This window comes from Ptychodera flava, chromosome 9 (genome assembly GCF_041260155.1).
Source record: "Ptychodera flava strain L36383 chromosome 9, AS_Pfla_20210202, whole genome shotgun sequence".
Taxonomy (NCBI): Eukaryota; Metazoa; Hemichordata; class Enteropneusta; family Ptychoderidae; genus Ptychodera; species Ptychodera flava.
This window is the reverse complement of record NC_091936.1, coordinates 10,328,012-10,353,553: the sequence shown is the minus strand read 5'-3', so window position 1 is coordinate 10,353,553 and position 25,542 is coordinate 10,328,012. Positions and strand designations below refer to the sequence as shown.

The following is a 25,542-nucleotide window of genomic DNA, read 5'->3' as shown; positions in this document are numbered from 1 at the left end:
TTATTTATATTTGTCCACTATAAGTTGTTATTAGTCCCCACGGACACCGTCCGGGGGGACTTATAGGTTTGGTCGTGTCCGTGCGTGTGTGCGTCCGTGCGTGCGTGCGTGCGTGTGTGCGTGCGTGCGTGCGTCCGTCCGTTCACGCAGATATCTCAGAGATGCAAGGAGCGATTTCATTCAAACTTGGTACAATAATTACTTCATATGTCATACAGATGCACGTCGATTTGTTTTGTGATACGATCCAATATGGCCGCCAGGCGGCCATTTTCTAACGATTTTTTCATGTACAGAGCCATAACTCAGACATGTTTCAACCGATTTTATTCAAAGTTGGTACAAGGACATTGACCAATGTCATAGATATGCACGTCAATTTGTTTTGTGATACGATCCACTATGGCCGCCAGGCGGCCATTTTCTAACGATTTTTTCATGTACAGAGCCATAACTCAGACATGTTTCAACCGATTGTATTCAATGTTGGTACAAGGACATTGACCAATGTCATAGATATGCACGTCAATTTGTTTTGTGATACGATCCAATATGGCCGCCAGGCGGCCATTTTCTAACGATTTTTTCATGTACAGAGCCATAAGTCAGGCATATCTCAACCGATTTTATTCAAAGTTGGTACAAGGACATTGACCAATGTCATAGATATGCACGTCAATTTGTTTTGTGATACGATCCAATATGGCCGCCAGGCGGCCATTTTCTAACGATTTTTTCATGTACAGAGCCATAAGTCAGGCATATCTCAACCGATTTTATTCAAAGTTGGTACAAGGACATTGACCGATGTCATAGATATGCACGTCAATTTGTTTTGTGATACGATCCAATATGGCCGCCAGGCGGCCATTTTCTAACGATTTTTTCATGTACAGAGCCATAACTCAGACATGTTTCAACCGATTGTATTCAATGTTGGTACAAGGACATTGACCAATGTCATAGATATGCACGTCAATTTGTTTTGTGATACGATCCAATATGGCCGCCAGGCGGCCATTTTCTAACGATTTTTTCATGTACAGAGCCATAACTCAGACATGTTTCAACCGATTTTATTCAAAGTTGGTACAAGGACATTGACCGATGTCATAGATATGCACGTCAATTTGTTTTGTGATACGATCCAATATGGCCGCCAGGCGGCCATTTTCTAACGATTTTTTCATGTACAGAGCCATAACTCAGGCATATCTCAACCAATTTTATTCAAAGTTGGTACAAGGACATTGAACAATGTCATAGATATGCACGTTAATTTGTTTTGTGATACAATCCAATATGGCCGCCGTGTGGCCATTTTCTAATGATTTTTTCATGTACAGAGCCATAAGTCAGGCATATCTCAACCGATTTTATTCAAAGTTGGTATAAGGACATTGACTTATTTATACATATGTATGTCGATTGGTTTCACGAGATGGTCCAATATGGCCACATGGTAGCAATTTTGTTATGGTTGTTTCATGTCGAGAGCCATAACTCTGGCAAGTCTCAACTGATCTTATTCAAAGTTGGTACATGTACATTGACTTATGTCGTACATATATGTGTTGATTTTTTAAACAGTAAGATCAAATATCGCTGCATGGCGGTGATTTTGTTACAATTTTCTAATGTACAGAGCCATAACTCAGACATATTGCCACCAGTATCATTCAAAGTTGGTACAAGGACATTGACCTATTTCATACATATGCTCGTCAATTTGTTTCACGTCATGTAGCAGTAACATGTCAATTATTGAAGTTTCGTAAATAGGCTGATATGTCAAGAAATACTGCATCAAATTCATGAAACTTTATACAGATGTTAAGCTCACATTGCTTTAACATTGGAAAAGACATTTATCAGTGTCATTTTAATTAATTTGTAATTGCATAAGTAATGAACTTTCCTAATTAGGGTGATATAGCCACAAATTAATACAACGTCAAATGTGATGAAACTTGATACAGATGTTGATCTCATAGTGTTGTAAATATTGCATCAAACTTTATGAAATATGGTACAAGTGATAATCTGTTAAGTGTTAGGATTGTATGCAAAAATGTTTTGCAACATCCTGTTGATTAATTCCTAGTTGACTCATTTTATGAACTTTAGGATGGTGGCCTACTTTGGTTTTATGTTTTCATCACCATGGAACTCATTCTTGGCCATTGAGCGCCATCTGTATCAAAGTATTTTTATCACAGACCTAATTAATGAAGAGGACTCTATCCTCTCTGAGGACATGTAATCAAAGTACCCATTAACAAGTGGGGACTGTGTCATCAACGATGACTTGTTTTACTACAGAAAGATTGCTAAGAAATCAATATTTAGCTTGTCAGCATAGCATTTGAAATATACAAAAATGTATTAATAGTATATCTATATTTCTATTTTTCTCACTCAGGTTTGTTGTAGACTACATCACAATTGTGTTGTTGGAGGAGGCTGAAGTTTACCTTATGTCAAGGAAAAGAATGGTTATGCTTGAAGAAGCAAATAAACTCTAGTATTGCCACAGAAATCTAAAGATACTGTTCTGCAGGGATAACCTTATTGACATTTGTTCATATTGTTATGAAATATTTAAAACTTAAATTTTAAGGCAATTATTGTCATATTTAACCAAAAATATCATTCAAAAGTTCTGGTCAGACACATTAATATTGATATACATGTCCCTTAGGATGGCAGCAATAAGATTTTGTAAAATCGTGCCAAGATATGCAACTTTGTATTTTTGAGATTATTTTTGGTCATTATAGATCTATTTTTTTCTTCAAAACTCCTTGTCAGACTTTTTGATATTCAGTATACATCTCCTTAGGATGACTTAAGTCAGATATTTTTATACAGTGAGAAAATGCAAAATTTTGTATTTTGGAGCAATTTTTGTCAATTTCGGTCAAAAAGTGCTTTTGTCTCATTGGTGTTTATCTGATAGCTTTGCATTTTCTTATAAAAATCCCTGGAGACTACCTAAGCCAAATCATTTTCAAACTGGGGGAACCAATGATTTTTTGTTTTTGGAGCCAATATATTAGTCCGCAAGCTTGAATGACCTATTCCAACCCGGAATACCTTGTAAATCAATTTTGAAGACACTGAAAATAATGTAGTTTTATTTGATGCCAATTTGTAGTGAAATATGATCTAGAAAAAGTTGTGAGCTCATGTTTTATGTAGTGGATCAACTTTAGCAAATATTTCATGGAGGAAACCCATACACTGATGAGGGATTTCAATCCACAAGAAGGCATATGGCAAGATGCACCATACCAATAAAACAGACTCCAGTTTATTTGTTCAGTTCCAATCATTATGTTACATAAACAAAAAAACCTGTCATGGTATCACTTAATTAAGTAAATCTTCACAAAGATGAAGGCAGCCGAGTGAAATCATGTGTAGATGAATAAGATGAGTGATGAATGATAATATCAGGTAACTTCACCACACAAACTTACTTACACAAACAAACTTGTGTATAACTTAACTCTGAGTAAATCTTAACATTTCAAGCAAGGACCATCAAATTTTTATTGTTGATCTACAAAATTGAAAAGTGGCTGTTAAAACGGAATTCTGCCCATGAAAATTGAAAGTCCAAACTCTTTGCAAACACAATAGTATTTTGAGTGAATAAGTGGAAATAGGAATACCTCTTTTTGTTTGTCAGATAGGAGCAATACTGTGCCCTTGGTGGTATATTTTTAAATGACTTGCAGAAATTGATATTTATTACTGTTGTTATTATTGCTAACTGTTGTTTTGCCTGATTGAGGCACACACCTAGCTATCCTATGGATTCTCTTGAACATTATCACAGTACAGCTACATGAGATACCAGGCCGCTGCTAGTTGAAACGCCTATTTGTAGGGGTTTTAATGACTGCTAAGCTAGTACGAATTAGTAATGTAGATATTGTGAGTTCAAACCTCATAAAATGCATCAGCAAGACTGCATCAAAGTTGACCACTTTTACTGTACATGTTGTTCACAAATTAAAGGCCATCAAGAATATTTTTATGGGTCTTTTAGAGTAATTTAACATAAGGGCCGGGGGGGGGGGGTCAGAGGAATGTGAGGGTAGTCACTCAAAAAATTGAAAGCTACAAGGAGGTTGTTCAAAATTGGAAAGAAAGAAGGGGTTTGCTCAATTTTTGGTACAAAATGAATTGAAATACCTCTCAGATTGCACCATTTCATCAATTTCTCAAAATTCTTAATGCGACCCCTGTCACTTCCTCTCCCCCTGGGGTGTTCTGACAGTTTTACTTAGTAAAAACAAATAGAAAACACCTAATATTGCACCAGACTGCATCATTGAACTCATTAATTTCTCAAAATTTCCGACGTGGCAGAGGGGACACGCCTCTCACACTTTTCCCCTGTAGGTGTTCTAACAGTTTTACACAAATTGATAACATCTCTCATATTGCACCAGACTGCATTATTGCACCACATCAATCTCTCAAATTTTCAACACGAGAGGGTACAACTCCTCTGACACTGCCCCACCCCCCAGCCTCCTGACTGTTCTCCTGTACTTTCAAATTCTGCCCTGTCAGATATCTTAGTGGAAACCTTGTCATGATACCCATCCAAAATAAACAATACTGTATGGTAAACAATACTATATGGTTGGATAGTGGTTACAGCATGAGCTTTTGTATCTACATTTTATTGTGACTTTGAATTTTCTTTTGCCGGTCACATCTTTTTCAACTGTCATGAGGTAACCGATGATATTCCAGCAGGATATGAAAGGTCTGTACTATTGCTGTAAATTTGTAATGTTACAAATACATGTCTTGGTATTTAAGTGGTCTAAGTGGGGGGGAGGGGAGGGATCAGTCAAAATTTCTTGTTGTTAGAGACTGGGTTACTCAAATGCATTTGGGTTGGCATGGGGTTTACTCGAAATTTCAGAATACTATGAAATTCCCCGACTTCCCCCCCAGGTCGTAAATAATTACAACTCCCTAAGTAAGATTTTTACCACAGGAAAACGTTAATTTTATTCACTCTTCATCCTTTGTTAACCTTAGAAAGTTTGATTATGTAAAATTGTGTTGTTACTTGTTGTAATCTTGAATTGTTGAAATGAATAAAATCTTGGAAAGTAAAACATGATCCTGTGTCACTGTTGTTCCTGTCTTGTTTCACCATCAGAGAAAAAAAAAAGATTCTAATAAATTCACACCCAATTGCGCTACCAAAACAGAAAAATTATTGAAATTTTTCAGGCAAAACACACGCCGTCTCACCAGTAATACTTGTAAGTTCAAACGCAACTCTGCATAACATGTTCGGACGAGAGAGGTGACCATAGAGGGCGAACGTCCTACTGGTACTCGTGTGACAGGCTTGCAACCACATGACATACTCCGAGTGCGCGCGTACTGGTCTACAGCATAGACCCCCTCCACTGTCTATGGTTTGCGAAAGCACAACGGGTAACCTTTGCCTCAGCTTTCAGACTATTTTCGTATTCATCTTCGCGAGCATATATTGGTTGAGTCCGTGACATAGCCGACGTAAAAGCCGCGACTATTTCAACCACAGGGAACCAGGATAAACAAACAAGCAAACAAAGTTGCTTGGTTGCTTATCATGGAAAACAGACAAACAACATTGTTTGTTTGTTTATCCTGGCTTCCCTATGTTCCGATCTGAGATAAAGTGGTCTACAAGACAAGCAAAAAATTGTAGTTTTTTGTGAAACGTTCTTAATTTTAGAAAGAAGAAAGAAAGAAAGAAAGAAAGAAAGAAAAGAAAAATATATACGGGCCGTGTTTTAGGACATATACCACGTACGAACTGAAGGTAAATAGTCTAATAAACATGATATTCGTTTCATAATTATTAATAAATTATATAATTATGAAATATTACATGTAATATCAATAAAGTCGTGATAGTATTTCATCAGGGTCGAGCTTCCTTCTTTCTGCTTTGCAGGACTCGATGAAATCACTGAAAGCGTATGCTGCCAAGCAGAAAGGAAGTTAAACCCTAATGAAATGCTATGACGATTTTATTGATATGAAAATTTCATAATTATGATATAATATTTTAATAATTACGAAAACACTATCATGTTTATTAGACTGTATTACTCCAAGTTCGCCAGTGGGGTAACTTTACCTCGTAGTAGGAAGCAGTGGTTGTATGTTCATACATTTTACTAGAGCATGTATATTTCAGTGTCCATGTTTCTTAAAGTCTACAAAGATATTTTGCAACATATAAACTTTCTCGAGAACATTGTCCTGGGCCGTGTTTAAATCAACTTAAAACATAGACAGTAGTTCTTTTCTTATGTCTATGCTGAAACCATAGATCCAATTTCAGGGTATATACTTAAACTTAACACTGTGAAACGCTTGATGATATATTAACATATTAAATAGTTATTATTATTATTATTATTATTATTATTATTATTATTATTATTATTATTAAAACAAACTTAAACCAGAGACCCTTTTTATGGTCTATGCTTCGACTTTCAATAGCAAAGAACTTTATATTCTACGTAAAATATAACATCTGATGAAAGATTAAATATATTGCATTTTTTTAAAGTCTTTTCCAACTCTTCATACGTATATATTACGTTTAGAAAATAAACATAACCATGTTTTACCAATGTCTTTTCATTTAAAAAAAAATCCATTTTTACATTTCGGAGTGATCTACAATAAAGAAATTTTCGGCTGAAAACACATTACTTTGATAAAGCTAATCTCAATACGAAAACAGCATCGGCATCGTAGGTCAAATATTTTTTGCGCATGTGCATATCGGAACCCGCCATATTCATAATAGTAAAGTTCGTCTCCAGCTGCCCACCGAAGCTCAGACTTAACAGCTGACAAGTCACAGTAAGTTCTGAAAGTGTAAACAATGTTGATGAGGTCACATATGCGTACAAAGGGTCACTATATTACCATCACAGTATATGCTTTCCGCACGAGGGTCGTCTACCGATACTGTGTACGGAAGTAGTACAACATGCACAGGTCTGCAAAGTTCAATGATGTAGTCTGTAGAACTTACACTTCGCCCTTCCCGTGTAAATCAAGCAAGAAATGCTGGGACCTACCCATACGTGGTTAAAATCGCTTTTGCAAGCGTTTCAGCATCTCGTAAAAGCCAATTCGCCGACGAATCCGTATGGTTTCTTCCCACAGAGGTAGAATAGATTGCACGAGAAAAGATCCATCGCTCGCGTGAATGCAATGAGCGCCCTCGAGCGACAGATACATCTACTGTATGTGAAATGAGGCTGTTGACTTTACTGGCTCACTGGTCAATAAAAAAGGCTGTGGGGGAAAATGTGTTTTATGTAACATTTTTGGAAAGAGTTCATGAATATGAATATGACTTTGTTTGTGTACCGTCTATTCACTGTATGTTCTGTGCTGTTTTGTCTATGTTTACAACTATTGTCTTACGAATTCTGACCTAATGTCATTGGATTATGGATTGGTATGATTGCGATTATTTTCCTTAAGCTTGTCCCACCCCAATTTCTTTTCTTAGGTAGGATATACAACACTTACAAACCCCCCCCGGGGAAAGTCCACGATTAACCCTTTTCCTGCAAAGTCCATATTTCACCATCAGGTCAAGATGATTAAAATTAATGGATTACAACATATTCCATATGGTCTAGCGCTTATGTATTTTAACATAGTACTGTACATTTGAAGGCTGTTGAAAACAGAGATACTGTAAAGTTAATTTTTTTTGGACTTAAGATGCTTTAACAGACCAAGCCAAGTGGGTGAAAATACGTCATGTTTTGAGTCAATACCACTTTTCACGGACTTGGCAGATGGGGAAGTTGTCTCTTATATGACTGGCACTACATTGGTATACCAAGTGGAACCCCAGTAAAATGACTGGGGAACCCCAGTAACATTTACCTGCTCACCGCCCTTTATAGCAAAAACACTGTCAATATTATAACATGCAACATATATTGAATATTACATAATACCAGTATATTGATGGCGCAAACACAGCGATCTGATTGGCCGAGATGCGAAAAAAACTGTTGTATATTGGTGATATACCAAAGCTGGCATACGCGCGAGCTCTCCGCTTGAGCAAAAAGTCCATTTTTGACGTTCCACGCCAGAATTTCAATATACTGTTATGATATAATAGCAATAAATCACACCCAGCAACGGTATACCACTCGATTTTGACCAGTTCACTCCATTATTGCACTGGCTTTCGCTCGTGCATATATGTCGTGAACTGGTCAAAATCTCGTGGTATACTGTCACTTGGTGTGCTTTATTGCTTAATCACACTCTGCATAGGATTCAATAGTAACTTGTCGATTACGTAGAGGGTGGCATAGTGTTCATTTGACTTTTCATGGTCTTTTCACTTTGCATGCTATATCCCCTCATACTCAATTCAAGTTGTGTTCTAGCACATAGACACCATCAGGGCATCATTATCAAAACCGTTATTGAATTCTGTGATTCCTTTAAAGCCCCAATAGCTGCGAATTATTTGCATTGTTTTCATTATTTTATTTTCACAGACTAAAGTTGGTTCGTGTAAATGTGCTAACTGAAGGACATGTATAGTACCGGTAATACTGCTCACTAATTCGCACCATGCCTACACCAGTCCAGGTCATTTCCAAAATTGGCAACGCTAAACCATAATATTTTTTCTTCTCATTAGCCAATCAGCTTCCAGCGCACCATTAGTAAAAATTGTGTTTCCTGGCAACCTTCACACGCGTCCATGGTTACGTACGCCACACTGTGTTGAACTCTATCTTGCTATATACTACCCCGCTGCACCATTCATGTAACTTTTCCGTGTATTATTGTTGATCCGTGTCAAAAATATTGTCAGTTGTGAAAGAGGGGTTTTGCCAAAACACTTGGCATTGCACATTTCATGAGAATACAGATGTCGTTTGGGAAATAACAATTAATCGTGCCGTAATCTGTCATAATGTCGAACACTTGTGTGGCCACTCTGTCAATACACATTTTCAAAATCGTGTACCAATTTTGGTCTGGCTCAGACAACCAAATCCCATATATTGCTGTGATCCCCGGACTCTGGCCTGAAGTCCTGCCAAATATAAATCGTGTACCTTAGCAGATCGTTTAGAAAACTCCATTTGTATTGGAGATGGCAGCGATCAAAAATTCTACCTATTCTGTCATTATGTCGAACAGTTGTGATACCACTCTGTCAATACACATTTTTAAAATCATGTACCATTTTAGTCTGGCTCAGACAACCAAAGCCCATACATTGCTGTGATCCCCAGACTCTGGCCTGAAGTCCTGTGAAATATAAATCCTGTACCTACACAGATAATTCAGAAAACCCCATTTGTATCTGAGATAGCAGTGATCAAAAATTCTACCATATTCTGTCATAATGTCGAACAGTTTGTGTGGCCTCTCTGTCAACACATTTTCAAAATCGCGTAGCATGTTTAAATCTGCGTCAGACAACCACAACATGGGTATCATTTTAAAGCTCTGACATTGCTCTTACCAGGTACTTCTTGCAAAGTGCCATAAGCGTACCTACACAAAAGAAATTGAAAACAGTATTTCTAATAGAGATGACGAATGTCTACAAAATGATTTTCGGTATATGAAAGAAATTGATATGCTAGGGGTAGAAATGAATCGTAAATATTTCGAATATTTTTTCACTTATTGGACTCATTGTTGGCCATGATATTCTGAAGAACACATGGATTATGGTGATGTCGAAATTCATAAGACAGAGGCTTAATTAACGGCCAAGCCACACATTGTTTCTGTATAGAATGAGGCTACTAAAGCCGCAATCTGACAGCTAGCAGTTTACATGTTTGTGGAAAGTAGTAACATTGTTTCTAGGGATGCTTAAACGAGAGACAGTGTTGGGATTTGTATCAAATAATGCAAAATTTCAGTTTCAGAGAAGAGTTTTTCTTTGTAGTCTTAACCTTCTGTAGAGGTCACCAGTTTCCCCTTTTTGCATTTGGGGGTTGCAGTGGAAGCTACGATTCACCAGCAGGCCAAGATACAGAGCTAGGATAGATATATCAAATTAGGGTAACAAGAAATTGTAGATACTCTTTAGATGTAACTATTTTTATGATGTAGTTGATGTGGAGACACAGTCATAACTGGAATGGCTATAGAATATACAGGTAACATAAATGTACATGGTTTGGTTATTTTTCAGGATCTTGTATTATGTCCCTCCTGGGTAGCATTGCTCCACCCCCACCTGAAGACTATGTAACAGTGTGTGAATTGCACTGCAAGTTTCAAGTCAGCAAAGCTGGTGAAGAAGATGTTGGTGCCAACGTACGGGGTTTTCAGGTAAAAACATGACTCTGTGGTGGTTTTTGCCAAGTTCCAAGATCACAGTCTGAACATAAAGTAAATGCCTGTCATTTTTGCGTGTTTTTTCCCTGCTCAAAATTTTAGAGAAAAAAAATTGGGAAAATTATCTGCTCCTAATGCAGCAGCTCTGTAAGTAAACTGTTCACACAGTTGCATATTTAGATAGTGTATGAAAGTGATCTGACAAGAAATCAGAAAACCTTTTCATGCAAAGTCAACATACACTGCTGATATTGATTTCCCATGGAGATAGAGAAATAAAAGTATAATTTGTATAAAAGTCTTGCAAGTCCCTCTCTCACTACACATCTTCTAATGTCTACCTCCATGAGGTGCCATCATCAACTGTTTGAGCAGAACAAAGCCCATGAGAATTTTATAGTGAGAATAAGTGAAGTCAGTATGCTGAACTGGGCTGAAATTATGTTGGGCAGATACAGATGGCCTCATTTTATAGCTACAAAGGGGTAAAGTGAGAGATTTCAGTTTTGTATAGTGGCCCTTCAAAATTATAGTTGGTCATGCTAACCTGAGATAAATTCGGGTTCATGTGAACTTTGCTTTTTATTCTCTTGACATTTCAGAAATTAAATTATCCCAAAGTAGATGTTACACCAGAAAGTCTAAGACCGTCATCATCTCAGTTCAGTGCAAAGTCTGCGTTTCTGCCTCACTCTGAGACTGTATGGAAGAGATCAGTGAATGCTTGGTATGAACATGGCATTACAGGAGTCTTGGAAGAAATAGCCAGCAGTAAATCTGAAGGTATTTTGTCTAGGTATACTTGGAGAACACTGGGAAACTTGGACCATCTTCTCATGGTATTGATCAGTGCTTGTCAGAAGTTGACTGTCATGCTGAACGGATACAAACATACTTTGCTAGGATAGTGTTTAATTACATACTGTAGTTGAGTACAGGCCCAGTGTTCCTATAGGTACTGCACATGCCTCTCTGTGTATAATTCTGACTATTATCTCCCAGGCCTTTTCTTGCAAAGTTGATCTGATGCAATCATTTCAAGATAATTATAAACAGCAATGCATAACATGGCCATTACACTGGTAATGTATAGTAATTACAATTCACCATTTTAAACCCCCTAAAAACCATTCATAAACAAAATATTCACCAACTTGTCTTACTGAGATTAAATCAAACATGGTGATTTTTGGACACCGTGGTGCGAAGCACCAAAGGTGTCCTATGTCGCCACAATGTCTGTGTGTGTGTCCGTCTGTCCGTCCGTCCGTCTGTCCGTCCGTCTGTCCGTCCGTCCGTCTGTCCGTCCGTCCGTAGACAGATTTTGTTCCACTCATAACTTAAGAACCCTTAGGTCCAATGTCATGCAATTTGGTATTTGGTATTATCATGATGAGACTTAGATCTGATTAGATTTTGGTGGGTGTGGCTTATTAATTAATTGCTCATTTGCATATTTTATGACTTTTTCGTTCACGCAGATATCTCAGAGACGCCTGGAGCGATTTCGTTCAAACTTGGTAAAAGGATAGTACTCTACCTCATACAGATGCACGTTGATTTGTTTCACAATGCGATCAAATTTGGCCGTGTTAGAGGACTTTTAGTTTTCACCTCCATAGACTCCCATGTATAAGGCAGTCCATAGACTCCCATGTTTAAGGCAGTCCATAGACTCCATGTATAAGGCAGTCCATAGACTCCCTCCCATGTATAAGGAAGTCCATAGACTCCCATGTATGAGGCAGTCCATATACTCCCATGTATAAGGCAGTCCATAGACTCCCATGTATAAGGCAGTCCATAGACTCCCATGTATAAGGCAGTCCATAGACTCCCATTATAAGGCCAAGGAAAATAAAAATTTAGTTTCTCATCGTATTCATATTGCAAAAAGGATGCAGTGACACAGTTTTTAGTCCCCACAGATAAAGTCCAGGGGGCTCATAGATTGGGTCATGTCAGTCCGTTAGTCCATCCATGTGAGTCCATCCGTTCACGCAGATATCTCAGACGCTTTGACAAAATGTCACGTGACCTTTGACCTCAAATATACATATTTGTCCATAACTCGGTAACCACAAGTGCTAAACCTTTCATATATGGTATGATGGGACACCCTATGATGCCACATATTGTACCTCATTAATTATGTGCATATCTAATTTTGAGCAAGCCAATAGAGCTAGAGGTCTGATTTTTGGTATATATGGATAACTTAGCAATACAATTTTTTTGACAAAATGTCATGTGACCTTGGTGACCTTTGACCTCAAATATACATATTTGTCCATAACTCAGTAATCACTTATGCTACACCCTTCATATTTGGTATGATGGGACACCTTATGACGCCACATATTGTTCCTCATTAATTATGTGCATATCTAATTTTGAGCGAGCCAATAGAGCCAGAGGTCTGATTTTTGGTATGTACGGATAACTTAGCAATGCTATTTTTTTGACAAAATGTCACGTGACCTCAATTACCTTTGACCTCAAATATACATATTTGTGCATAACTCAGTAACCACAAGTGCTACACTCTTCATATTTGGTATGATGGGACACCTTATGACGCCACATATTGTTCCTCATTAATTATGCACATATCTAATTTTGAGCGAGCCAATAGAGCTAGAGGTCTGATTTTTGGTATATAGGGATAACTTAGCAATACAATTATTTTGACAAAATGTCACGTGACCTCGGTGACCTTTGACCTCAAATATACATATTTGTCCAAAACTCAGTAACCACAAGTGCTACACCCTTCATATTTGGTATGATGGGACACCTTATGACGCCACATTTTGTTCCTCATTAATTATGCACATATCTAATTTTGAGCGAGCCAATAGAGCTAGAGGTCTGATTTTTGGTATATAGGGATAACTTAGCAATACAATTTTTTGACAAAATGTCATGTGACCTCGGTGACCTTTGACCTCAAATATACATATTTGTCCATAACTCAGTAACCACAAGTGCTACACCCTTCATATTTGGTATGATGGGACACCTTATGACGCCACATATTGTTTCTCATTAATTATGCACATATCTAATTTTGAGCGAGCCAATAGAGCTAGAGGTCTGATTTTTGGTATATAGGGATAACTTAGCAATACAATTTTTTTGACAAAATGTCACGTGACCTCGGTGACCTTTGACCTCAAATATACATATTTGTCCAAAACTCAGTAACCACAAGTGCTACACCCTTCATATTTGGTATGATGGGACACCTTATGACGCCACATATTGTACCTCATTAATTATGCACATATCTAATTTTGAGCGAGCCAATAGAGCTAGAGGTCTGATTTTTGGTATGTAGGGATAACTTAGCAATACAATTTTTTGAAAAAATGTCACGTGACCTCAATGACCTTTGACCTCAAATATACATATTTGTCCATAACTCAGGAACCACAAGTGCTACACCCTTCATATTTGGTATGATGAGACACCTTATGACGCCACATATTGTACCTCATTAATTATGTGCATATCTAATTTTGAGCAAGCCAATAGAGGTAATGTATGATTTTTAGTATATAGGGACAGACTATAGGATAGAAATTTTTTGACAAAATGTCATGTGACCTCGATAACCTTTTACCTAAAATACACGATTATGTCAATAAATAAGTAACCACAAGTGCTATGTCCTTTATATTTAGTAGGATGGGAGACCTTATGACAACACATGCTTTACCTCGTTAATTATGCCCATATATAATTGTGGGCAAGCCAATAGAGCTAGAGGTCTAAATTTTGGCATATATGGATTAATTAGCAATACGATGGGGTTTTTTTTTCAAAATGTCACGTGACCTTGATGACCTTTGACCTTGAATATGCATATATATGCATAACTCAGTAACCACAAGTTCTTTACGCTTCAATTTTGATAGGATAGTAGACCTTAAGATGTCACATCTTGTACCTCATTTATTATGCACATATGTAGTATTTCTTGGCAGGCCAATACAGCTAGAGGTCTGATCTTTTTTCCCAATTTAGAACCATAACTTAGACATGCCTCTTGTTTCGAATGGGAACAATGACATAGACCTATGTGTCCATAGATCTGAACATATACACTCCAGTGATACTTCTGACCTCATTTCCCTGCCCCATCAAGACTAATACTCCTATTACAAGTGGGGACTATGTAATTGTCAATGACTTGTTACTTCTAGAATATACAGAATATTATCTCACATAGTGAGTGTCTGAATATTATTCTGAATTGTATTCCAAAGCACATTTCTGAAAGGACTCTTCTGGAATATACAGAATATTATCTCACATAGTGAGTGTCTGAATGTTATTCTGAATTGTATTCCTAAGCACATTCTGAAAGTAACTCTTCTGAAAATTTCACATTCTTTGCCACTGCACCATCTCCCTAATACATACTGATGACCCACGGTGTCCACTCAAGTCTCACTTGATTTACTGACGCGACCAGATAAAGGTAACGATTTTAGTTGGATTATTGCAAAAGAGCACTTGGTGAAATTTACCAATACACCAATTTCAAATTTCGTAAACAAGAACGGACAGTGTTATCTTCAACTGAGATGTGTAATGCGAAAAAGAATTTCTTAATTTTCAGAAAAAAATTAATGAGGTATATTATGTAGCACATATTAATTGGAATATTTGGGTAACAGCACAGGTAATAACGTAAGTCTGTTCTGCTTTGGGATTGTGAAACTCCTCCAAAAAGTACTGCTTCTAGAGATTGAGGAGCTAAGGCAAGAGACTTGTTAGGTGACCCTTGTGCCCTCTAGGTTAGTTAATATGTGTATTGGTATTATGGGATAGAAAGTATAATCAAGACACATTTGTCTATGTCATCTGCTCCAACGTTTGCTTGACAAGATGGTAACATGCATGCATACAAATTGTACCATAGAGGGCGCCAATACTAATCTCAAATCAGAGGCCACAACTGTGCACATAGAAACCAAATGTTACTCTCATATAAGCTATTTACCAACTACATGTACTACATTACATTTATCTCTAGTGTCTCCCTGGCTGTCATCATTATGCTGTGGTTGCCTAGCAATGGTGAGATGGGCAAACTCTCTCCATGGCTCACTGTTTCCTCATTTAGTGGTAAGAGACAAATGTATTGTCAACATTTATCATTCAAGTGTACAGCTAGTAACTAAGTTCAATGCCATCAAATAGTGGTCTCACAGTTCTACTCTACCATCTATGATGTATTATATCATACCAGTATATTGATGGTGCAAATACAGCGATCTGATTGGTCGAGACGCGAAAAGAACCGTGGTATATTGGCGATATACCACGGCTGGCATGGGCACTAGCTCTCGGCTTGAGGAAAAGTCCTTTTATTATGTTCCATGCCAAAATTTCAATATACTGTTATGATATAATAGCAATAAATCACACCCAGCGACGGTATACCACTCGATTTTGACCATTTCACTTCATATATGCACTCGCTATCGCTCGTGCATATATTTCGTGAACTGGTCAAAATCTCGTGGTATACCATTGTTGGGTGTGCTTTATTGCTATTATGTCAAGAATTCCAAAATGAAAATGCATTATGGCGTTCCAGCTGCACAAATTAAGACTTACATGATAGAAAAGATGGTAAAATCATACTGAACCAGTTCAGTGATATTGACTTGTGTCCTTCATCCATCTTGATTTTTGCAACCCATAATTCATTGAAAAAACAAAGTGTTTGTGCAGCAATTTAAAATCAATTATCTGCTTTCACCAACTTTAACCTCACTGAATACTTCATCCATGCTGCAGATGCCTTGATAAATATGTCATCAATCCAAGGCTAAAACACAGCATGGAGTATAAATTTCGTGATGTGATTTGCTTTGGTGATAGATCAAATGAAAGGGAACTTGTTGTTTGTAGCTTGAAATGAATATTTATGGGCTGGCTAGTAAGTAAAGAGGATGATCTACCTCTTTGATGTGAAAATATTTTCATGTTATAGTCACGATAAGTCTAGAGAAACTGATTATGGCATAAAAGTTACACACCCCCAGACCTCACCAAAAAGTTTCAGTCTTTGAGAATTATGAGAATACAATAGTGTTGATCGCGACTTTCTGAATGCTAGGTCTGATTTAACATACAGATGTCAAATGAAGAAATGGTAGATGTGTTTTCAAGTACCAAAGACTGGTATGAGTCGCCAATCAGAGCATTTGCATGGCATCCACACACTACCAAGATGGCCATCGCTTGCAGAGATGATAGTATAAGAATACATGCTTTGAAAAGGTAGGATTTTTGAAGAAAAATAATCATAGGAGATTAAGTTTATTAAGTAAGTATATGGTGAGAAAATTGTTTCTTCAGCTTTCCTTTAAAAACCCTTCACCACCATTTCCCTCTGTAGAGATCCAATTTTACCATAGCAGGGTTCGAAATTTATTTTTTTCTTTGGTGGTCAAGGTTGACCACCAGATTCAAAATTTGGTGGTCAATAGTCAAATGTTGGTGGTCCAAAAAATCATCAGTCACTATCAATATCAGAGTCTAATTCGCGTGGAGGCCGAGGTCCATAGGGCTGGATAGTGGGCCGACGTCTTGTTCTGGCACCATACCACCACATTTTGTAGAGCTGGATGAGGGTTGAAATCTCTCAGTGGAGGCCCTGTCAGCTTGATTCTCATGAGCTCATTGAGTGTTTGCGTTGTTAAGTTACACCTCCAGTCCGTTTTTATCTTCCCCATGACTGAGAATCCCCTTTCACACTCACTTGTGTGAATTGGATGAGAAGAATTATCTTGACAAGGGTAAGTATATTTGTTAAGTTATCTGACTGCTGTAGGAGGAGCCTCTGCCAAAAGTAAAGGTAAGTCAGATCGGGTTGATTGATGATTGTGTTCAGTGCAGTTAACTTTAGTTCCCTCCACTCTATTACAGTGTTTCCAACTTCACATCCTTCCCTCTGCAGCAACACCTGGAAGTGTTCCGCTAGATGCTGAACTTCATTATTTCCGTATGTGTTAAGGGCATCATCTTCATTTACTGGCCAATTTGCTGGATTAAAAATTCTGGCCATGTTCAAGATTTCATTATTTTCGAATGACTGAAATCTTTGTTGTAATTGGTCCACGGTATTTTGAAGTAACTGTACTTTGTCACCATTGACAGTTTCATCATAGTCCTGTCTTGGCTGAGTTTGACCCCGTTCAGCAGCTAACTCCATACCTTTGAAAGTCACTTTGATGCCATCCTCATCCACTTCAGCCAGACCATTGAACTCGATTTCTTGAGGGCCAGGGTTTGTCATGAGTTCCCTCAGGCTAGTTAGTGCAACATGGAACACGTCTTGCACTGTTTCAACAGAAGTGTTGTTCTTCTGGAAAGTCAGTGACAGGCGAGACAATATTCTGTAAATATCCATCATCACATACAGAGATTTCACGAACCGATATGACTTTAACTGTCTCACAAATCCTCTGGCTTTATTTTTGGCATCTGTTGACTGACCTGTCAAAGCTACCTGTTCAAGATGCGTAACCATAGGCACATAATTTTTCGTCACGTTGATTACCGCACGTTCATGATGTCCAATCCATCTCGTGCCGACCACATTCGAAGGTTTATACACCCTCTGATTCATCGCGTCGCCGGTTATCTGTAAATTTGTCCAATTCAATGGAGAATTTGTGTAAAACTTGTACACGTGAATAAAGAAATCCTCTAATCCTCTAAAAAACTGAGATCGCTGTAACGCTGTCTTGATCGCAAGCTCGAGTCTGTGGGCTACACAGTGTATAGACACGAGGTAGGGAACATCATTACGTATGCGAGTTGCAACTCCGCGATTCTCGCCAAAATTAACGGCAGCTCCATCGGCGCCAAAGCCAACAATCCTACCTCTCCACTGTTGTTGATCCAAATCAAGCTCTCGATCGAATGCCCGATCAATAGATTGTAGGATACCCTCACTGGTTGCTCGTTCCAATTGCTGCAGCGACAGATACACGGTGAGGGGAAGACCATTGTCAATCAAACGTAGATACAACACTTCCTGGTCGACTACAGAAACATCGGTCGCAGAATCGATCAAAATCGAAAATAGACGGCTGTTATTTACTTTATCTTTCAACTGCTCCTTCAAAATTTCAGCGATATAATGAATGAAAGTTTGAGCTTGCTTATCATTTTTGTACGTTGTACCCAAGTTGACATCATTACACTCCTGAAGTTCACACAATCCAGCAAAAATCGGAGAACGGTCGTTCTGCAACTGCGAGGTAATATGCAGTCCGAAACACTTTTTCCAATTTAAGCACCTGGTCTTTTTCTGCGTTTATGAAACATCTTTGCATCGGCGTACTTTGATCGCCTGCTAAACTTTGAACTCGATAGGCTCCGGTCGCTTTCTTATGTGACTCACTTCTCTCGTGTTTTTGTAGGGTGAATATTCGGAAATTCGAGCATCCACGGTGGAATGCGTTGTCGGTATCTCGGCTGTACTCACGGCAATACGAGCAAAACATGACACTTTTTCCATCATCATATTGTAGCCATGGTCGACCACTTTTCCATTTATCACAGAACTTTCTCACAACTTTCTGCTTTTTTGAAGACGGTACATTCGCTGCTTGAACTTCGCTACTTATTGTCTGGCATTTGTCGATGTCAACATCGCCCTTTGAGCATGAGCTCGCCGATGTTTCTGTCAAAGTCTTTTTCTGACTGGAATCAGCATTGACTAAACGTGTTGCCTCATCAGTTTCCGCAGTTCTTTTTTTGAAGCCAAAGTTGAAGAGGGTACTGGTCATATTTGCATTTAAATGCCTAGCGGGAGAGTTGACCTGGAAATCGCTGCACAAAGCAAATACCTCAGACTGTTTTCAGTGCATTGGGTCGAGTGCCGTGCCTCGTGTTGGCCAGTCGGAGTCTCATGCATATGTATTTCTCTGTTTTAAGACCCCCTTCCTCAATGTTCGCCGCCACCAAGATCATTGCATATGAATATGTATCAGTCGGTTTCGAGATGCCCGTTTGGCATGGCTTCGCGACGTCACAGACGGTTATTGAATATTTAAATTATCTGCTCTGCTAGCGCTAGCGCTATATGTTGGTAAAGGGTTTCGGCAGCGTACATGCGTAGCCGTCAGAAACTTGGTGGTCATGATTGACCACCAAAAATTGAAACTGGTGGTCAAAATGAGAAAAGCGGTGGTCATTTGACGCATGACCACCGGGTATTTCGAACCCTGCATAGAAACAATCGTGTCGGATCAAACTAAGGTGGTGAAATAAGAACATTTTACATATACTGAGGAATATATAATTGAGGTTGCAGAGCTGTGTGTCCCCTGACAATGTGGTTGCTTATATTTCCGAGGCAACATAAGAATTTCTTGAAATTTTATTGTGTCAGCCCTCTACAACCTTCTACTGAATGTGTACTTGAACTGAATATTTTCTTGCTATTAAGGCAGAATGTGCCTTGGCGACAGATGTACAGACCCTAACAATGTTTTCAATATTGTCTGGTCTTTGGCTTCTGTTGGCTCATTTCAAAGCTCTTGGAGTGAATTAAGTTTTCATGATCTTATTATGTGAAAATCATTGCTGGTACCTGGCATGGTCACCGTACAGTGTCACAGATCAGGAAATTTTTATCACAACCAAAGTGTTTAAAGACAAAATAAATACGCTTTCCAATCTCCATGTTTTTTTATCACCTTGATTGATTTTTTTAAAGTGTTTTTGTGTCCATTCATCAGATGTTAGTAGCCTAGCAACAGTTTATCATTCATTTACATTGGCATCGCCTGGTCGGCCAGACCATCAAAAGGACAAAGTCACTGGTTGTGATAAAATATTTTTAGGTCCCAGACCTTTGACAAGTTTATTTGGTCAATCCCTTGACTTCATTGAACTGCAGTAGATTTGTGGAGCAAGGTGATATATTATCCCAGAGACGCAGCAGTACAAACAGAAATGATAATTCATAATCCAGATTTGTAAAACAGTGGACATCAGTTATCATTTTACATAAGCATCCACGATAGTCAACATCATCAAGCATTCTTTATTTTTCAGTGACATAATGCCAATCTGCAAACACAAACTACAGAAAGGTATATCGATGTTAACGTGGAAGCCTTTGTCAGCATCTGTGCTTGCTGTGGCCTGTCAGACATGTATACTAATCTGGCATATAGATCCTGCTTCTTTGTCAACAAGGTAGGTCATGTGATTTCATTTTCTCTCATGTATATCTGAGGTGTACCAGTAAAAGCTCAGTTGTTCCTCATCCTGCAATCCTCTTTGGACCATTTACTTCTGAAACTGCATACATTGGACTCGTCTTTGCTTTTCTCACTTTGTCTCAATGTACTTCTTCCACATTCCAACCAGAATTTCTTATCATGTTCCACAAAGCATACATGTACGCAGAAACCCAGAGTATATCACTTATTGGCTTGTCAACTCAGACCCTATTTTGTATTAATATTGTTTACAGTTCAACTCTGGTCTTGAAAAAATGATTTGTTAAAAATAATACTTATTAACACAAGCAACCACTTGAAGATCATACCTGTGAATAGATATACACATTTATGTCTAATAGAATTTATCCTCGTAATCTGTGAATACCATTTTAACCCTTACCTGCCAGACAATATCACTGCCCCATCTGCCAGGTCAGTCAAAAGCGGTATTGAGCCAAAACCATATGTATTTTCACCTACTTGGCTTGGTATGTTATAGCTGCTATAGTCTGTAAAAATCATGTTTACAGTATCTCTGTCTTCAGGGACACTCAAATCTTCAAGTCTTTGTTAAAATGCACCATATGAGACATGTTTTACTTCACTAGTTTTAACCAACTTGACCTGATGGTGAAATATGAACTTGGCAGGAAAAGGGTTAATCACAGCTGCACATTTGTAGATAAATGATGTAATGTTTCTTAGGCTAGACTAAGTAATTCTTTTTGTCCATTCAAAATTCTGAAAGGTAATTAGGTAAGTGATTAAAAAAAAACGTTTTACCAGAAAAACAGCCTGCCATTATTTGAAAATTTTCTAATGCATCTTGCTCATTCCAGTAAATATACACTTCCATAGAATACAATTTTACTTGACCTCATGGTTCAATGGCATTAATGTTACTGCTGTAAGGAAGTATTTTGTTGCAATTGAAAACGTCATGGCTCGGTTGAGTTACAGAATATTGCCAACAGTGTAAAATTCTGCAAGAAAAGTTGGTGTGTTTTTCCCTGAAAAACTCTGAAAACCTACCTGTACATAGGCGCAAAATGAAGAATTGACCTACTCTGACCTTGCTAGACATTCTATCAATATCTCAGCTTGTTTATCAAATGCATGGAGAAGTAACACCAGCAATGCAGTGATCACCTTTTAACAGAATACGCTAAAGTGATATGTGATTTACAATTCAGACCATCAACCAGCTCAGTGCAAGTTCTAACACAGAATGGCCATGCCCCGGTAACACAGATAGACTGGCATCCAAATGGTGATCTGCTAGTCTCGGCATCACCAGCAGACACTGCTATGATGGTAAGTGACAGATTAGTGTCAGTAGCTTACATGTGTTGTAAGTGTTGGTTGAACCATGACGGGAATCAGTAACTTCAATTTCCAATACATAAAACTTTTTATATACAATATTCAGAATCTTAAACCAGTCCACATGACACTTTACAATATGTCTTGGTGTTGTCAGAAGCTTTGCAGGTTGAAAAGGTGAAAACTCAGAGCTGAAAATATTTTATATGGCATAGGAATAGTTTGTGTAGGCATAAGGTATTAACTTGAGATATTTACATAATTCTGAATGCAAAATTCTGGCTCATTTATATCACAGATGTCCTTTGATTCAAACAGGAAATTGAAAACAGTCAGCAGTGTTTTTACCACATAAAAGATAGCGTAACACTAGGAGAATCGTAATCACCCTATATTGTTGCATATTTCGTATAATCTAATGCATATAGGTCTGGAATGTTGCCATGGAAACTTGTGTTGCTCTCCGTCGTATTGGAGGTGGTGGTGTATCTCTCTTGCGATGGTCTCCAAATTCTTTCAAAGTCTTTGCTGCTGCACCATGCTCAGTTTTCAGGTATTTGCCAGTACATACTCATTTGTCCACAGGTGTTTTTTATCATTAAGAATAGGTATTCAGTAATTGCCTGTTTTGGATTTGAAAGAATTAAATTGCAACTTGTTCCCACAACATTTGCAAATGAATTGAAATAATTTATTAATCTTAAGATTTAGTCAAGAATTCACTGTCATGTTTGACCTTCAAAAAGGTGTGATTGATTTTAGCAAACACTTGAGTAAACTGTAGAGGACAGAATCCAAGGTTTGATTTCCGATGTGTTTGGTTTGGAGACCGATGTTAAAATAGCAAACAATTCACTTTGTGGAAAAAAAAAAAGTTAAAATACCAATACACTTTAAGGCAAAGAACATATAGATCTATCTCCCTTGGAATACTAAATCCCTACTCCATGTTTGCAAAGTTTGAATAGTTTTTCAACACTTATTAAAAGAAGCACATGTCATTGTAATTATCATTATTCCATCTATATGATCTCCGATATATGTCCTATTCATAAACATGTCTACATGTTACGGTTGTAAGGCCAATGGGCAGGCCTCTCTTTTTTGTTTTCACTCTACTCACAGTTCCATTTTACCTTTCATTCTGATCAGACTTATTAAATAAGGAAAGTTTTGTCTAAGTTTCAAGATTTATAATGATTACTGATCAAAAGAAGATTTTTTGAAATTTCTGTCTCAGTGTAATGTAAAATGATCTCTGCTCCTGGATAACTCTTGTGCATCGTTTGTTCTTTATGTTGGCATAGAGGGCGCACTTGTGAAAAGTCATGATGTGGACAATGACACACACCATCATTTTGACAAGATGTGTTCTTTTTCTTCTCAGGGTTTGGGAAACACAGGCTTGGTCTTGTGAGAGATGGTCCAATGTGTTAGGACGTTGCAAGTCAGCTTGCTGGAGTCCAAATTCAGATCTACTTTTATTCACAGTAACCGATGAACCAGTTATCTATTCGTTGTCTTTCCACGAAAGTAATTCCCCAATTGGTGGTTCCAAAACAGCTGTGAAATGTGCAGATCTGTCAGAAATAATCATTGAACAGGATGGAGATGCTATCAGGTAAAAACTTTCTGGTGTAAAAACATGTTGAATTTGCATTTTAGGTACTGAAATAAAACTAAGTGACTGTCTTTTGATAAAAAGTCAAACCAAGAATTTGAAACAAAACCATGTGCACAAACATGAGTAGCTGTACATGTATTTCCTTATGCATTTATACAAGTGTGTTTGTTTGTACAGGCTTCACATGATCTCTTGGGTGTACTGGGTTGTTGGAACAATGAGCATCCTTTTCTGGAGTAGAACCATTCTTCAGAAAATAAAGTGTTCACGGAGAGTTAATCATTTGATAAATTGGTAATATCTTGTAGAGAGTGAAATTTTGCATTAAAATCAGAAAGATATCAAGAGATATCTTTCATGATGACATTTTTTGCATCTGGTACTTCCTGCAATTTTATGTGATCCTAGATTACCACGACTCCTTTTCCACTCAGCTTTGACTTGTAATACAGATACACCCAGAACTTTGAAGGCCACCCAGGCCAGATGTATTATAGTGTTTACTAAGAAATTCTCCACTCAGTTTGTCCACTGGGGTAGTTAATTGCTCATATATGTTATGACTGGTGCTTAGAAGATTTAAACAGACTTGTTTAAAATAGGCTAGCATTTAAAAATCACAGTTGTTTAATTTTCAGATGCAAAGGGTTGTTTTAGCTCATTAGCTTCGGTCAAAATGTTTTTGATATGGTTTGTCTTTGGTAATTTTATGCACAGTGTTGGAGGTGAAATTCAGGACATGGCTTGGGACCCCACCGGAGAGAGGTTAGCTGTCATATTTACCGGAAAGCAGGATAGTGGTAATGTTGGCCACTTGGTGGCAGTATTCAGAACCAGACTCAAGCCAGTGTTTGAAATTATGCCATGGTAAGTTCACCACATATTGCGTCAACGTCATTTTTGTTCCATAAATATTCATGGAGAAAATTGCATACCAGACATATTTTTAAGAAATCACATCATCATGCAACCAACGGGGAACATTTTGGATAGGTATTTTATGAAAGCACAGTGATGCTATTCAATTTAGTGGTGCTTATAAACTGAGAATAAATGTAAAAGTACATGAAAAGTGAAAAGATGTTTGGGTGCAGCAAAAATTTGAAAACAGAAATTATCAAACATTTCATTTTTGTATAGGAGGGGAAGTTTTCTGCACACTTACCACTGATGTTATCTAGAAGAAGCCACTCTAATGTTTTTGTCTGTTTCTTTTATTATTTCTAGTGGATTTGTGAAAGGCTATCCAGGTGATATACCACAGCTGATCAGTTTCCAACCAAAGTTTAACAAAGGAGCCCTGCTGACTGTTGTAAGTGATTTTAAGCCTTGGCAAGTAGCTGACTGTTTCAAAGATGACAGAAAATTGTATAAATTTATCTCTGTTGGAAAGACTAGCAAGTTTAGATATCCATTTAAAACCTTATCGGTGTGGAGTTTCAAATGTTCAGTCTCTGGTCTGTAACCTTGCATTGGATGTTGTGGTCACCTTACTGTACCATACAAGTACCCTACAGATAAGAATTGGCAAAGCATTGATGTTTCACAAAATAATTCACAAAAAAGCAAAATAAGGGCAGGAAATGAAATATTACAGAATAATACAGTTTAAGGCCTGTGCAGGTTTTGAACCTGGGTGAATACATAGTTCAACTTTGTCAAGATAAATTTGCCGTCCTTTGTCAAAAATGCCCGCAAAATGAAATGCTTCTGTTACCAAAATCAATACTTTGGTCACTGTTAAGGTAGGAGAGACACACTCTCAGTCATTACAGTGAAAATGTAAGCTACTAGTTTATGTGATGGACAGCCTCATAGGAACTAGTTTTGTAGTAGTGTAGCATTGTCTGTTAAATTCCATCGAGTTAAAAGTTTTCAAGTCATCATGTTTGAAACATGCAGGTATGGCATCTTTTATCTCTGCAAGGCAAG

The 25,542-nt window shown here is 37.8% G+C and overlaps 1 protein-coding gene and 1 pseudogene across 3 annotated transcripts in view; one reads left to right on the top strand and one right to left on the bottom strand.

Annotated features, from left to right (window-relative positions):
- LOC139139961 (aladin-like) overlaps positions 1-25,542 on the top strand; it is a 236,579-nt gene that overhangs the window by 208,607 nt on the left and 2,430 nt on the right. Inside the window, exons 1-11 of one of the 3 annotated variants that reach the window (XM_070708931.1) lie at positions 6,813-6,906; positions 10,253-10,392; positions 11,001-11,181; positions 15,443-15,534; positions 16,553-16,698; positions 20,491-20,634; positions 21,857-21,977; positions 22,415-22,539; positions 23,374-23,607; positions 24,328-24,477; positions 24,838-24,922. In XM_070708931.1, the coding sequence (XP_070565032.1) occupies positions 10,264-10,392; positions 11,001-11,181; positions 15,443-15,534; positions 16,553-16,698; positions 20,491-20,634; positions 21,857-21,977; positions 22,415-22,539; positions 23,374-23,607; positions 24,328-24,477; positions 24,838-24,922 (1,407 nt within the window). In that variant the 5' untranslated portion in view covers positions 6,813-6,906; positions 10,253-10,263. Of the gene's footprint in view, positions 1-6,812; positions 6,907-10,208; positions 10,393-11,000; positions 11,182-15,442; positions 15,535-16,552; positions 16,699-20,490; positions 20,635-21,856; positions 21,978-22,414; positions 22,540-23,373; positions 23,608-24,327; positions 24,478-24,837; positions 24,923-25,542 lie in introns of those variants that run through there. The other 2 variants (XM_070708932.1, XM_070708933.1) reach the window with 2 other exon arrangements.
- On the bottom strand, positions 16,950-19,217 carry LOC139139699 (zinc finger protein 862-like; annotated as a pseudogene).